We start from the raw sequence: 15071 nt of genomic DNA, 5'->3' as shown, positions 1-15071 counted from the left end.
TTTGTCCTGGTTAGCAACTTCAGCTAAGGGAACCTCTTAGCAAAAGGGGTAATCAGAGCGTTCCCCTCAGCCTTTGTCAAGATTTTGGTGCCTTTCCTCCAGGTTGTCCCTCAAAATCAGAGGGGGGTGGAGCCTGCACCAGTCCCCCCAAATCGGTGGGAGACAGAGACTACTCCTAGGCCCCTCAAAACTGGAGGAGGATGGAGACTATCCCCAGGCCCCCCAAACTGAAGGGAGATAAATACCTGGCAACCCAAAGTAAGAGATGGATGTAGCCCAGAGCATCCCCCAAGTCAGAGGGGGAAGAGGAGACTGCCAGCCCCCCCAAAGAGGAGGGGAATTGTGCCTGTGCCAGCCCCACAAATTGCAAGGGGACAGAGAACACCCGTGGCCTGGCAGAGGGCATAGAGCGGCCGGGGGCTGCCAGGATGGTGACAACACTGGCAACCCCCAAATCAGAGAGGGACAAAGAGCCCGCACAGGCTTCCCAGAAGCAGAAAGGGGGCAGCAAATATCCCCTGTCCCCCTAAGTTGGAGGGGCACAGACACAAAAGGCCCCACAAAAAGAGCATGAGGAACCAAGAGCACTGCTGGCCCCACAAGGGTAAGGAGGATGGAGAAACTCCCCATCTGTCTTTGTTTTGGAAGACAGGTGTCTGCCAGGGAGGGCAGGGGCCTCCCCTGGAATGAAAACGTAGACCCCCTCCCTCTATATTATTATAATTCTGAAATCAAGGGGCTTTCAGGCAGAGATCTGAGGATAGGAATGACAGTTCTTTATTAGTATTTATAACCAGGCAAACAAACAACAATAACTACAGCATTAACAGGAAAACAGAACCAGGGGCCCCGTGACAGCTTTCTCGGCTGAGACGAGAAGGGATGGAGGAGAGGCTTTGTTTCACAAACCCCCTCGGGCGGGCAGTCCCGGTGCTCCTGCAGGGCTCTGAGGAACACTCAGCTGGAACAGCAGGGATGAGCTGAGATCCTGGGCCGGTGGCTGAGGTGGATCAGCAGCTCCGCGGCGGTGCCTGGCACTGCCACACGTCCCGGCAGGACAGGGGGTGCGAGGCCACCAACAAAGAGGGGAGAAGGAGAAGCAGCAGCAGCTCCGTGTGAGTGATGGCGAAATTCCCTTCTCCCCACCGCAGCATCTCTGCACCCAAAGTGTCCTTCTCCAAAGCTGAAGAAAGCCCCCCAAACTGTCCCCGCTCTCCTCTTTTCCTGCCCCCCTTCCCTCCCTGGGCCCGGCCAAGCTCTTTGTCTTTTGTCAATCACCCAGCAATTACCCACAGTTAGGCTGTCCCCACAACTAATGGGTAAAAATTCCACAGGCAATCCGGAATTAAAAAAAAAAAAGACACCTAACCACAAACACCTGCCCCTGGCAATGACCTGAGATGGGATTGAATATAACAAAAGGGCCATGGCCAGACCCTCATGTTCTTTGATCCCACATCATGTCATTGCCATAGGCAGGAAAAGGTACAGGTGTCTCCCCAGCATGGATCACAGGGAACATGGATCACCAGGTCTCTGCCAAACTTGAATTTTCCAAGGGGGGATGAAGCTGGAGCAGTGCACAAAGCTCTTCCTGTACTTTGGGGCATTTGCAGAGCTTCCCTTACTGGTGCTGCCGTTGGTGTTGGGTCAAGCTAGTTCTCCAGGTGAAGCTCTTCCCACACAGGGGACACTCGTAGGGTGTCTCCCCAGTGTGGAGGCGTTTGTGGGTGTTGAGGCTGGAGCTGCGGCTGAAGCTCTTCCCACATTCCCCACACTCAAAGGGCCTCTCCCCAGTGTGGATGCGCCGGTGGGTGATGAGGTGGGAGTTGTGCTTGAAGCCCTTCCTGCAGTCGGGGCAGCGGAAGGGCCTCTCATCTGTGTGAATCCGCTGGTGCTCGAGGAGATGGGAGCTGGTCTGAAACCTCTTCCCACACTCGGGACACTCATAGGGCCTCTCCCCAGTGTGGATCATCTGGTGGATGGTCAGATGGGACCTCCGGCTGAAGGTCATCCCACATTTCTCACACTCATAGGGCTGTTCCCCGGTGTGGATCCTCTGGTGGCAGATCAGGCTGGAGTTCCGGCTGAAGCTCTTCCCACATTCCCCACACTCATAGGGCCTCTCCCCAGTGTGGATGCGCCGGTGGGTGATGAGGGTGTAGTTCTGCTTGAAGCCCTCCCCACAGTCAGGGCAGCAGAAGGGCCTCTCATCTCTGTGAATCCGCTGGTGCCTGAGGAGAGTGGAGCTCCTCTGAAACCTCTTCCCACACTGGGGACACTCGTAGGGCCTCTCCCCAGTGTGGATGCGCTGGTAGATGATGAGTTGGGAGCTCCAGCTGAAGCCCTTCCCACATTCCTCACACTCATAGGCCCATTCCCCAGTGTGGATCATCTGGTGACAGATCAGGCTGTTGCTCTGGCTGAAGCTCTTCCCACACTCCAAGCACTTGTAGGGCTTCTCCCCATCCTGAAGCTGCTCATGGACCACCAGCTCAGAGCCCCGGCTGGATCTCCGGCCGCCTTCCCGGCACAGGGTGGGTCTTTCCTCCTCAGAGCACCCTAGGCAGCGTTTGGAGCCCCTCCTCCTGTGGGATCTCTGGGGATTTTCCTCCCCATTGGATTCCTGTGCCGTGGAGCTGCTCAGAACGGCCTCTTCCATGAGCTTCTCCTGTGGGGATTTGTCCTCCCTGGTCTCCATCCTCAGCTCCTTGTCTGGGGGAGGAAGGACAAGGAGAGGATGGGATTTGCCTCCATGGCAGAGGGAAGGGGAAGGAGATCCCCCCAGTGCGTCCCCGGCAGGACGGCGTCGGCAGCGGGGTTGTCCTGCAGCTGGCGGCCAGGCTGGGCTGGGAGATGGAGCAGGAGAGAGGGGGAAAGGGGCACTGACTTCCTCCTCACCTGCCTGGGTGTCCTGGGGCATCTTCCTCTTCTCCACAGCCTCCTCCTCCATCCAGCCAAGGTTTGGGAATGGGAAATCCTGGTTTGAGGAAATACAAGGGATGAGGACATTGAGTTTGCAGGTCCCTCTGTCCAAGCTCATCTCTAGAAGTCACCGGACATCTGGGGTCCATAAAACCTCTAAAAAACACCAATATTCAGCTCTGAAAATGCCTCCCAGGAGTTCCCCATCTCTAGTCTCCCCTGTCTTCAAGGAGAGAAGGTTCAAGGGTTCCCGCCTGTCCCAGCTGCTGGGAGTCAAGCTTGTACTGGGGACAACCTGTCTGCTCAGTCCCTACCATCCCCAGGCTGCTGGGAGTGCCAGGAATCCAAAAAGTTCCCCCTGTTTCCATTTCCCCACTTAGGGATGGTGAGACCCCCCAATGTCCCCCCAAGGGGCATTTTCCACTCAGCTTTGGAGTTCCACATTCTCCAAACATTCCCCCCCCGCAAAATAAACCCAACCCAGGGACCCCCCCAGGATATCCGGGCAAAGCTCCCACTCCCCCATCACCTGTGGGATGGTGGGTGATGATCCCACAGGAGGGGGCTATGAATTCAAGGAGTGCTCAACCTTATGGTTCCTTCTCCTTTCCCTGATCCTCCTTTGTCCCTCCTTTTTCTCCCTCTCCTCCCCTTCCATCCTTCCTCCTCCTCTTCCTCCCTAACCCCACCTCCTTCTCCTACTTCCATCCCTTCTCTCTCTCCTTCTTCCATCCCTCCACCTCCTCCCCCAGGAGCAGTGACACCCTCGGTGCCCCGTTCCCAAACCCCTCACAGCCCACGGCAGGAGCGGGGATGGAGCCGGGACAGGTCGGGATGGGCAGCGCGGGGCTCTCCGCTGCTCCCACCCGCTGGGGACGGGGGGAACCCGGCCCGGGGAAAAGGAGAGGGAAACTGGGAAAATTGGGGGCTGCAGATCCAACCTGGGGCTGGCTGGGGACCCTGGCTGGGGACTGCCAGCCCTTGGGGCTCCTCTGGGGAGATGTGGGAGGGGGGAACACAGAGAGCGCTGGGGGATCCCAGGAGTGGCAGCACTGGCAGAGACTGGTTTATACTGGGATCATCCTGGCAGTGGCTGAGATTGCACTGGCTGTGTACTGACATCATACTGGGATCATACTGGGATCAGAGTGGCAGTGAGTAGGAGCCTGCAGGGGGCAATTGAGACCAGGTTGTGAGGAACTGGAAATATGCCCTGCACTCCCCAGAACCCCGGGATCGCCCCCCATATGTCCCATGTGTCCCCCAGACCCTTCAGGATCCCCGAGTGCCCCCTCAGCACCCGTTCGAGGCCCCCCAAAGCGTCCCTGGATCCCTGAATGCTCCCGACCCCACAGATTCCCCTTCCAGCCACTGCTGGGAATTCATCTCCCATCATCCCACAACACAGTTCCGCACCCAAACCTCCTGCCATGCCCCGCGCCCTAAAGAGCCCGGTCACAGCTCCCCAGGTTCCCCCCAAGTGCTCCCGAGCCGTGTACATTCGCCCAGAGCACCTGCAGCTCGGACGCAGAAGTCTTCTCCAAGCGCTTCCCCACACCGCCGAACGCGCCTTCGGAGCCACTTCCGGGACTACAGCTCCCATCATGCTCCGCGGCCCCCATAGAGCGCTATTCCAGCCGGGACTGCATCTCCCGTCATGCCCCGCGCCTTACCGGAACCTATTGGCGCTGAGCCTCCAACTCCCGTGATGCTCCGCGGCCCCATTAAGCCTCATTAGACCGGCGCCTACAACTCCCATCATCCCCCGCGACCCAGAGATTCCCCGTTACAGCCCCCCAAGTGCCCGCCCGGATCCCGAAGGGCCCCCAGATTCCCCTCCCTGACCTCCAAGTGAACCCCTGGACCCCAAAGTGCTCCCCCGAACCCCGAATTGTCTCACAGAATCCCTAAATGCCGCTCCAAGTGCCCTCCCGGCTCCCCATGTGTCCTCCAGACCCCCAGGTTGTCTCTAAATTCCCTCCCCAGACCCAAAACTGCCCCAAATGTTCCCCAGAAAAGTCCCCATGGACCCCAAAGTGGTCCCTTTTACCCTGTCTGAGAAAATGATAAAAATGATGATCAAAGGACTAAAAATAGGAATAATTAGCATAAAGAGGGAGAAATAGTGGTCAATTAATTAATGAACGGAAATGTGCTACTTTGAACCAAGGACCGATAATGTTTTTAGTTGCTAAAAATGTAACAATTCTTTTATATAAATATAAAAATTAGGTTATAAAAATACAGAATAATTGTATTATAAAAATAAAATTTTATTTTTATTAATTAATTAGATTTTAGTTATGAAGAAAAATTATAAAGAGAAATGTTTTCAATGTTTTGGGATGTCAGTCCCAGGTGGGCGATGTCAGACATGCTGAGGCTCGGGGTGAGGAGCAGGTTGTCCAAACAGGGGCAGCCCACAAGGGGCTCATTCTTCTCCCTGACCAGACCTCCTAAGGAGACATTCAGCGTCAGGATTGTAAATAGTAAATCGTTACCCCCTGATCAGTACACAAAGATGTTTTACAGTTTGAACAGTAGAATGTTGTCACCGTAAGGGGCCTTCTTTGTTAATATAGCTCATGTTGTGTCATGTTTGGTAAATACCAATGTTGTTGTAACAGCCTTCTTTTTAAAATACTGTTATAAATGAAATTAGAATTTTGACAACTAGGTCCCTTGGGTTAATGGCAGTTTAATTAAAAATGAATACAATTTACTAAATTGAATAGTAATGTGGTATAAAAGAATACAGTTTAGTAAAATACTACAGTCTAATAAAAATAAAAATGTATATATATAATCTGCTAGTAATTAAGTATGATTAAAGCATAAGCAAAACTGACCAGGGTACAGAGGCTTCCCACCCTGCCTCAAGTTCAAAACAAAGCACTTCAAGCTAAACTTATATACTGTATCCTTATACATATTCCTTAATGTTTCCTCTAAGTTCCCTCCTATTTCAAGTTTTTCTGACTTTACATCACTTTTCTTCACGGCACATGCCTCACTTGTTGTTAGGGGGTCTTCAGTCTTCTTTCGGTGGTCTTTTGGCGAAGGCTTCTCTTCTTCCTTGTTGTCCTTTGGATAACCTTACAGGTTTGTGCATACATACTGAGCATTGTGTTATGTAAGTCTATTAATTAGCTTTATGTTTACTAATCTTTAGGCCCAATGCCTAAATTTGTTCTAATTTTGGTCCATCTCAAGGCAATTTTGGTCTTGAGACACCATTTATCTTCTAAACTACATCCTGTACCTTAATTTTGACATGTAACATCTGCAAAGGGGTACATCTGCTTTGTAACACTGATTCTTGATTGTTTTTAATAAGAACTTTAATAACAGTTACAATTTAGTTAGCACGAACCAATTCCATTTATTACAACTGCAAATACCCCTTATATCCCTTTTTATTAGTTTCCATGCTAACTGCCTTGCTTTCTTCCTTGCTATGGATAAACTTGTATTTTCTCAATTTCTTCTTTTGCTACCTCAATTGTTTGGCCTGCAGATCAGCTGCTAAGCCCATCCACATTCAGCTCTTAGTCTTCAGAGGGAGACTTTGAGCACAGTGAGAATCTCCCAGTGTGCAGGAGGGTCCCTGTGTGCCAGCTGCAGCTGGGGCCTCAGCCATCTCCTCTCTCAACAGGCTCCCCTCTGCAGCTTCACAGGAAAGGCCAAACACCTCCCTCAGGGACACCTGCACCACACATTTCACATCTCCATGCCCATACGTGATGTCCCTGTCACAGCTGCATTACCAGCTTGCTGCTGTGCAGATGCTGCCACCACCCACAGCAAGGCCCTGTGTCCCTGAAGGGACCCGCCCTGCTCTGTGGCCTGGACTGAAGGTGGGTCTCTCCTGCCAGGGCAGGGCCCAGCACAGCTCTTCTCTTCCAATAAAGAGATGGAGCTCTCACCCCAGTGTCCGGCTGGTACCACCAGCAAAGCCCACACAGCACCAGCCCTGGCTGAGCTCCATGTCCAGGAGCAGGCAGGGCTGACCACGGTGTGGGCAGGCAGGAGCCAGGCAGGAGCTGCTGTGACCAGAGGCAGGGCCCCGAGGGGCTGGGGGAGTCTGTGTTGAGCATCCCTGGGATGAGGGCACATTTCCTTCAGTGGCATCACCTGGGCCTGGACCTCCTCCAATGCCATGCCCAGGAAAAGAGGCAACCATCAAGAGCATCTCCTGGGACACTGCCTGTCCAGCAATGTCAGCAGGCAAAACCAAGGTTTTGTTTAGCAATGACCCTTTGATGAAGTCAAAGATTCACAGTCAGAGCAGTCCTCTAGTACAGATGGGAGTACACTTGGGGCAGACATCTAAGGCCATGAGGTCACAGAAGGCTCTGGGGTGACAGCAGGCTGAGGTGACAGCAGGCTCTGAGGTCACAGAGGTCCCAGAGCCCCGTGGTTGCCCAGCACCACAAGGACCGAGCAGTCAGTCCTTGACCACGACTGTTGTGGCAGCAGCGGCGGCGGCAGCAGCGGTGCTGACATTGGGACAGCGGTGTCAGGACAGTGGTGGCAGCAAGAGCTGCAGGACTGGCAGTGGGCAAGGCACCATGGCCTTTGCTCTGCGCCTCCTCCTCCTGCTCCTCCTGGCAGTGGCCCTGCCTGACAGGGCTGTCCAGGCTGCTCCGTGGCGAGCAGGGCGAGCAGGTGAGCCGGCGGCCTCAGTCCCCTTTCCCAGGACAGTGCTCCCTTCTCCCTGGGAAGTGTTGGGGATGGTTTTCCCCAGGGCTTAAGGGAGGGTTTTCTCTATGGGAGGGACAGAGGCCTCAGGGGCCCTGGGCTGGTCCCACTGCCCTTCCAGGGATGTTGCACAGGGCCTGCAAAGAGGGTGGAGAGTGACCAGAGCCAGCCCAGAGCTCCCCAGGCCCCTCTGCAGCTTTGGCCATGTCCATTGACATTTGGCTCCCATGGCCTTACCTGACCCCTTTGCAGTGCCCAGTTCCCTAAGGCAGAAGGGGTTCCCAGCACACCATGGAATGGTTCTGATCTGTGCTTCCTTCCAGATGAGGGTGGTAGGAAGGCTTCTCCAGCAGCTTGGCTTCATGAAGATTTTCTGCCTCTGGAGCCCCATGCAGGTATGTTCTCACTGTCCCAACAAGGAATAAACACTGACACCCTGGCAGGAAGCAGGTGACAGAAGCTGCTGTGGCTGTTGAGTTACAGGTGTGTCTGCAGCGAGGACATTTCAAGCTCCTTTTCTGGTTGCTGCACGCAAGCCCAGCTCCCATCACAGGGGTGAGTGGTGTGTCCCTGCTGATCCCACAGGCTGAGCCCTGGTTCTGTGGGATCCATTCATCTGAAATGGAAATACTTTCTGTTAAGATCCTCCTAGAGGGAGGAACAAACCTACAGGAGACAAGAGGCTGAGTGATCTGGAGAGACGCCGTGGTGGGTCCATGTCCCTCAGCCTTCTCCTGACACTCAGCAGCCGGGGGCTTTCTCTGCACATCTGGACACGCCGTGCCCGGCACAGCAGGAAGGGATCCATGGCAGCCTCACTGCCCCTCTGCTGCCTTCCCAGCCTGCAGGGCTGTTTCTCAGCCTGGCCTGGCTGCAGCTTCTCCCCAGCCTCAGCAGGAAGGCATTTGGCATCAGCTGACAGGAAGCCCAAACTGCAGCATGGGCCATGCACACCCTGAAATCCCCTGCAATTTCCCAGTCTTGTGGTAGATGTGGCTGGCCTGGCTCCAAAGTTTGGATGCCTTCCTGAAACTTACCCATATCTTTGACAACTATTGCCTCCTGAAGATGCCACCTTCATGTTGGGGAACAAACAGCCCCACCTGATGCATGTATCCCTCTTCCTTTCTCCAGAGACGGAAGGAGAGGCTGTGCTGAAGGCAGCATTTCCCGGAGGAAGCAGTGGCCCATGGGCAGCCTCTGCTGCAGGAAGGGAGGCCATGCCAGGCACAGTCACAGTCCCAGGAGGTAATTGCTGTGCCCCTGGGCCTGAGCCCTGCTGAGGCTTGAGCTGCCATCTCTGCTGCTGGGCAGTGCAGGCACAGCCCGGACACGACCAGCACAGCCCAGTGGAATTATCCCCAGCAGGCTCAGGGCACTTGGCTACTGAGCAGTCCTGCTGGGGTCCCTCCACGGGAGACAGGTCCCAAATCCTGGCAGCAGCTGCAAAGGGGTGCCCATGGTGGGGAATAGGCAGAGGGGGAGGGCAAGGCTCCACTGTATCCTGAAAGAGCCTGGCCCAGTCCCTATGGGATGGGAGAGCTGTCCCAGCAGAACGTGGGCAGGAGGGAGGGAGGGCCTGAGGGACAGTTGTGGCACTGCCTGCTGTAGTTCTTCCCCATTGCTTTTACAATTCTTTCAGCTGTGGCAGAGAGAGGGCCCCAGTGGAGCCTGGGCTGCTCCAGCCACCTCTCCCAGGGATGCTGCACAGGGCCTGCAAAGAGGGTGGAGAGTGACCAGGAGCCAGCCCAGAGCCCCCAGGCCCCTCTGCAGCTGTGGCCATGTCCACTGACATCTGGCACCCACAGCCTTAGCACAGCTCCTTTGCACTGCCCCGTTCCCTAAGGTAGAAGGGGATCTCAGCACACCATGGAAACAGTTCTGATCTGTGCTCCCTTCTAGATTTGGAACTCAACCTCAATTATTCGGAAGTGCTACTGAATGATACTTTGAATATCTTGGAGAATGCTGGAGGCAAGTTCTTCTATTCCCTTTACTGACAGAACACAAAATGACAAGGTGGCAAGAGCATTTGCCATATCTCTTAACATAATCTCAGGCTTGTTGGGTTCTGGAAACCTCGCCCTGCTCCCTTCTAGAGCCCTGAGGGATCCCACAGGTCACTACCAGTGGGAAGAAGGAGCATTTAGCTGTCAATCTTCTTCCCGTGTACAATGCCAGTGTCTCCTTCCATGTGCTCTGTGCAGCCACGGAGAGGAGCAGAGAGGGAAGGGGCCAGGCCCAGGGCTGTGCCCCGGGGCTGTGCCTTGCATGGCTCCTTTGCCAGCCCCAGGGAGCCTGAGGGTCTCCTACAGAGCCACGAGAGCTGTTCTGTCCTACCTTTTTTTTCAGCCAAGCCTCTTGCTGAAGGTGATCTGGCTTCTCAACCCACGCCCAGGACTGAGGCTCTGGAAGATGGTGAGGGTAGGTGAAGGCCTTTCCCCCTGGGAGAGCTGCCAGCTCAGAGCCCAAGGCTTGGCCAGGAGAGCATCGCTGCAGGTGCCAGGACAGAGCCATGCACGTGTGTGCCCTTGCCCTGTGTGATCCTCTCACCGCTCCTGTGGCTCAGTGCTGCCTGTTCAGATCAGAAGAGATGACAGAAGCTTCTGTGGCTGTTGAGTTACAGGTGTGTCTGCAGGGAGGACTCTCCCAGCTCCTGGGTTGGTTGCTGCACACAAGCCTGGCTCCCATCACAGGGGTGAGTGGTGTGTCCCTGCTGACCCCACAGGCTGAGCATTGGCATTCTGGGATCCATTCCTGGGAAATGGAATTATTTTGCTCTAAGGTCCTCCAAGAGGAAATACCAAAGCTACAGGAGTTATGAAACCCCATGAGCCATCCAAACCCATGAGGCAAATGCTGAAGAAAATTCTGCAGGAAGGACAAGGTGGGTCCATGTCCCTCAGCCTTCTCCTGAGACTCAGCAGCCGGGGGCTTTCTCTGCACATCTGGACATGCAGTGCCCAACACAGCAGGATGGGATCCATGGCAGCCTTGCTGCCCTGCTGCTGCTTTCAAGCCCTGCAGGGCTGTTTCCCAGCCTGGCCTGGCTGCAGCTTCTCCCCAGCCTCTGCAGGAAGGCATTTGGTATCAGCTGACAGGGAGTCCAAACTGCACCATGGGCCATGCACAGCCTGAGATCTTGTAGAATTCTCTGGTCTCCGGGTAGATCAGAAATGGCAGCTGTTTGGAGAAAGGAGGGCCCTGGCCAATCCCAAAAGTTGATATGATATCCTGGTCCTTAACCAAGTCTTTGAGAAGCATTGCCTCCTGAAGATGCCACCTCCCCAGTGGGGAATGCTGCCATCTGATCCAGCTGTCCCTTTCTGCAGAAGTGGATGGAGAGGCTGTGCTGAAGGCAGCGTTTCCCAGAGGAAGCAGTGGCTCATGGGCAGCCTCTGCTGCAGGAAGGGAGGCCATGCCAGGCACAGTCCCAGGAGGTAATTGCTGTGCCTCTGGGCCTGAGCCCTGCTGAGGCTTGAGCTGCCATCTCTGCTGCTGGGGAGCGCCCACCCTTCAGGGATGTTGCACAGGGCATGGGAAGAGTGTTGAGAGTGACCAGGAGCCAGCCCAGAGCATTTCAGGCCCCTCTACAGCTTCCTCCATGTCCATTGACATCTGGCTCTCATGGTCTTACCCAACCCCCTGGCAGTGCCCAGTTCCCTAAGGCAGAAGGGCGATCCCAGCACACCATGGAATGGTTCTGATCTGTGCTCCCTTCCAGATGAGGTTCCCAGGAAGGATTCTCCATTAGATTGGCTGGATAAAGTTTTGAAGCCCTTGGAGCCTCCTGCAGGTATGTTCTCAGTGTCCCATCAAGGAATAATCATTGACATCCTGGTAGGAACCAGGTGACAGAAGCTTCTGTGGCTGTTGAGTTACAGGTGTGTCTGCAGGGAGGACTTTCCCAGCTCCTTTGCTGATCACTGCCCGCAAGCCCGGCTCCCATCGCAGGGGTGAGTGGTGTGTCCCTGCCGTACCCACAGGCTGAGCATTGCTTTTCTGGGATCCATTCCTGGGAAATGGAACTATTTTTTGTTAAGGTCCTCCGAGAGGGAAGAACAAAGCCACAGGACAGAAAGAATCACTTGAGTCACACCACATCCTGAAAGAAATAGAGAAGGAACTGCTCAAAGGGCGTGGTGGGTCCATGTCCCTCAGCCTTTCCTGAGACTCAGCAGTCAGGGTTTTTTTCTGGACATGCCATGCCCTGCACCATGGGAAGGGATCCATGGCAGCCTCGCTGCCCTGCTGCTGCTTTCAAGCCCTGCAGGGCTGTTTCCCAGCCTGGCCTGGATGCAGTTTCTCCCCAGCCTCTGCAGGAAGGCATTTGGCATCAGCAGGCAGGCTGCCCAAACTGCACCATGGCCCATGCACACCTTGAGATCCTCTGCAACTTCCTGGTCTCTGAGCAGATCAGGAGAGGTGGTGGTTTGGACAAGAGAGAGCCTGGGCCTTTTCCTGATCCTCTTCCATGTCTTTGACAAGCACTGCCTCCTGAAGAGGCCACTTCCCTGCTATGTGATGGTTCCATCTGATCCAGCTGTGCCTCTTCCTTTCTCAAGGGATGGACAGAGAAGCTCTATGGAAGGCGGCATTTCTTGAAGGAAGGGAGGCAATTGCAGGCACGGGCCCAGGCACAGGAGGTAATTGCTGTGCTGGGCTCAGCCCTTGGTGGGGCTGTGTGCCAGCAGCTCTTCCCACAGGGCCCCTCCTTGCATGGCTGAGCAGCAGCCAAAGCTGGAGGTGCCTCGGCTTCCAGGCCTCTGGAGCTCATTCCCAGTCCCTGGAATCGGGATTCCTGCACCAGTGTCCATCCCACTGCAGCTGCTCCTGGAGCTGGCCCTAAGCATCCAGAGGCCCAAGGCACAGGAGCAGCCCTGAGCGGGAGCCCTGCCATGACCCCAGAGCCACAGCCAGCCCTGGCTCCCAACTGGGCAGGGGCTGCACTGGCCCCTGACAGGGCCTGGCTCTGTCCCCTTGGGCTGGGGGAGCTGTCACAGAGCAGGGAGGGTCAGGGGTGGCAGTGGCTGCTCAGGGATGGGTTTGGACCGTGTCCCTGGAAGGAGCCACTGCCCAAGCAGCTGTGCTGTCCCTGGGTTCTCCTCTCAGCTTTCTGGGTTTTATTGGGTGGCACAGCCTGTGCCAAGGGCTGGCAAGGTGCCTTCAGGCCCCAGCTCTGTGGGAAACAGGGAATATCCTGGACATACCCACCGTGCTGCCAGCTCAGCAGTGGAGCACAGCACGGGCTCACGCTGCCCATTGCTCCCACAGATGCAGCCAGCACAACACGTGTTCCCAATTTCCAGAAGGGCATCGGAAGAGGTTTCTGTCAAGGAACACGCTGTTGGCTAGAATTAATGGCAGGCCTGCTTTGTTTGGTGCTTGTCTTCATTTTATGCTGTGTTGGAATCTGGTATGTCTGGAAGACAAAACGGTGAGTGTTTCGTTCATTTTTCCCTCAAACAGCTTCTTTTGAAAGTTATTGTAGAATAGAAACATTCCCAGTGAAGCTGCTGTAGACCTGTGGCTAGTCCTTGGTTGCCCAAAACACTCTGCTGAGAGTTCTGCTGCTGCCCAGGGCTTTCATTGGCCTCTTAATTGCTGGGCCTTGTCCTGGGGAGCCCGCTGGGGCTGCAGCCAGTGCTGGCTGCCACTGAGGCTGCCTGGCCAAGAGCAGCCCCAGGAGCAGCGGGCAGAGGCAAAGCAAGGTGGGCAGGAGAAAGAGCGGGGACGAGATTGCCCTTGTAAGGCAGAGGTGCTCTGGGGCCCGCTCCTGGCCAGGGACCCTGCCCAGAGCCATCCCCTGCTCTCCAGGGCCTTGAGGGGCAGCTGTCCAGCTGGGCCAAGCTGTGCCAGCAGCTCCAGCCGTGCTGGGGAGCCTTGGCAGCTCTGGGCCCTGCTGTGCAGGAGGGTCCCTGTGTGCCAGCGGCAGCTGGGGGCCTCAGCCACTTTCTTTCTCTACAGGAGCGCCTCTGCAGCTTCAGATGTCCGGCCAAACAGCTCAGTGTTGTGAAAAATGAGGTTCACATATTTTTCTTATAGAATTTAAAGGTTTAATAAAAAGATGATTCGGAGCTAAAAATAAAGTACATAGATACGGCCAGGTGTCTCTGCATTCAGCCAAGAGAGCACACCTTACTAACAAAGGATTGTCCCTTAAAAACAGAATCCTACTACATATCCATAAATTCTCATGCATATTCATACATTCTTCTTAGGATCTTTGGTGTTCTTCTGTTTAGTTTTCTCTTGCCCCCTTCCCAATAGATCAATCTTCTTGGCGCCAACGAGATTTACATTCCCTGATAACAGAAATGCAATAAATTCCTCCCCCAGAGTTCTGGTCACTGCTGTCTTCATCTGGATAAGGTAGTTTCTGAATGTAGGGGGCATCTCCAGCTATCTTTTGCAGTCTTTGGGTTATACAAACTAAAGTAGTTTTTGTTTTAATACTATGCTGTAATAAATTAATCTATGAGTAAAAATTCGTAAAGGGTATAAATAAAATATATATATATGTGATTCCAATGGCATAAAATACAACATGTAGTGGGAATAAGTCCTTCTCCGGATCTGGTCGTGATTCTCCTCCGTGAGGCAACAGATTGCAGCCAAACCCCCAGATAACGATCACAAGCAGGCACATCAGCCCAGGCCATGGAACAAACAAAAGAACGGGCCCGGACGAGATATCGCCGGACCTGAGCTCCTCCGCCCTGCCCGCCTGTGTTGGAGAAGTGGAAAAAAAACTAGACAAAGGAAGAGGAGCCAGCCGAGATAGCCATCGGCTCCAGGATGGGTCCCACCACTCCACCCTAATGGCCCGGACCAAAATGATATCAAAAAGACATCCTGGACCTCTTTACATATGAGGAGCCTCTGCCCAGCGTCTATTGACTCTATTCTCCGGTGCCAGGAAATCTATTCTTCGAACAATCAAGAACCTCTTAGCGAAGGGTGCCTGCTTGGAATTTGGCCTCGGGACACAAACTTCCTATAAAAACCCAGGCCAAGTGACTCTCAGGCGTGGATTTGGGAGCACCTATACCTTGTGTATAGACCCTGTCCACCCAGCGCTGCGCTGCTTATTTTATTGTTGTTTTTTCTCGTTGTTCGAATTTATTATTGTTTTATAATAAATTTCTCTTTTATATAACCCGAAATTGCCTTTGCATTTATAAAACAATGCTTTGATAGGCTTCTAATTCCCCAGAAGGGATTGATCCCCTTTTCTGCACATTCGTAAAGGTTATATCCTTCATGATGAATGCACCCTTTTTCCCTCTTGTCTAAGGACCAATATTGGTTGGGCTCTTGGGGAACTCATTTAATTCCTAGATTCTTCATTATAAGATATCTTTTGCATGCCATCCGCCCCACCAGGGTTCTATATCTTTTTCCAGTTTGTAGAATACAGTCTTCCCCAATTACCTTAGCCTTTA

At 54.1% G+C, this 15071-nt stretch overlaps 1 protein-coding gene across 6 annotated transcripts; it reads left to right on the top strand.

Annotated features, from left to right (window-relative positions):
* Positions 1–7363: 7363 nt before the first annotated feature.
* On the top strand, positions 7364–14792 carry LOC147646381 (uncharacterized). Of its 6 annotated transcripts, XM_086873535.1 has the most exons (13): positions 7377–7593; positions 7950–8021; positions 8110–8181; positions 8761–8874; positions 9529–9600; positions 9979–10050; positions 10253–10324; positions 10412–10513; positions 10959–11066; positions 11351–11422; positions 11511–11582; positions 12192–12272; positions 12901–13966. In XM_086873535.1, exons 1-13 carry the CDS (start codon positions 7497–7499, stop codon positions 13065–13067), a joined length of 1173 nt encoding a protein of 390 aa, XP_086729661.1. In that variant the 5' UTR covers positions 7377–7496; the 3' UTR covers positions 13068–13966. The 6 variants fall into 6 exon arrangements, 5 of the variants coding, with proteins under 5 accessions (XP_086729664.1, XP_086729661.1, XP_086729662.1 ...); XM_086873536.1 differs by lacking the exon at positions 8110–8181 and having other exon boundaries at positions 12901–14792; XM_086873537.1 differs by lacking the exon at positions 10959–11066 and having other exon boundaries at positions 12901–14792.
* The last annotated feature ends 279 nt before the right edge of the window (positions 14793–15071 follow it).

Source organism: Cyanistes caeruleus, unplaced genomic scaffold, assembly GCF_971803275.1.
Source record: "Cyanistes caeruleus unplaced genomic scaffold, bCyaCae1.hap1.1 HAP1_SCAFFOLD_100, whole genome shotgun sequence".
Lineage (NCBI taxonomy): Eukaryota > Metazoa > Chordata > Aves > Passeriformes > Paridae > Cyanistes > Cyanistes caeruleus.
The sequence above is the reverse complement of the archived record's forward strand: the minus strand, read 5'-3'. Positions and strand labels throughout refer to the sequence as shown.

What these genes read in the sequence shown, in the direction of transcription:
- LOC147646381 (XM_086873535.1), top strand. Translation starts at nt 7,497, where the DNA reads ATGGCCTTTGCTCTGCGCCTCCTCCTCCTGCTCCTCCTGGCAGTGGCC. An exon ending in CACAGTCACAGTCCCAGGAG is followed by an intron (nt 8,875 to 9,528) that starts GTAATTGCTGTG and finishes GCTCCCTTCTAG; the next exon opens with ATTTGGAACTCAACCTCAAT. An exon ending in TATCTTGGAGAATGCTGGAG is followed by an intron (nt 9,601 to 9,978) that starts GCAAGTTCTTCT and finishes CTTTTTTTTCAG; the next exon opens with CCAAGCCTCTTGCTGAAGGT.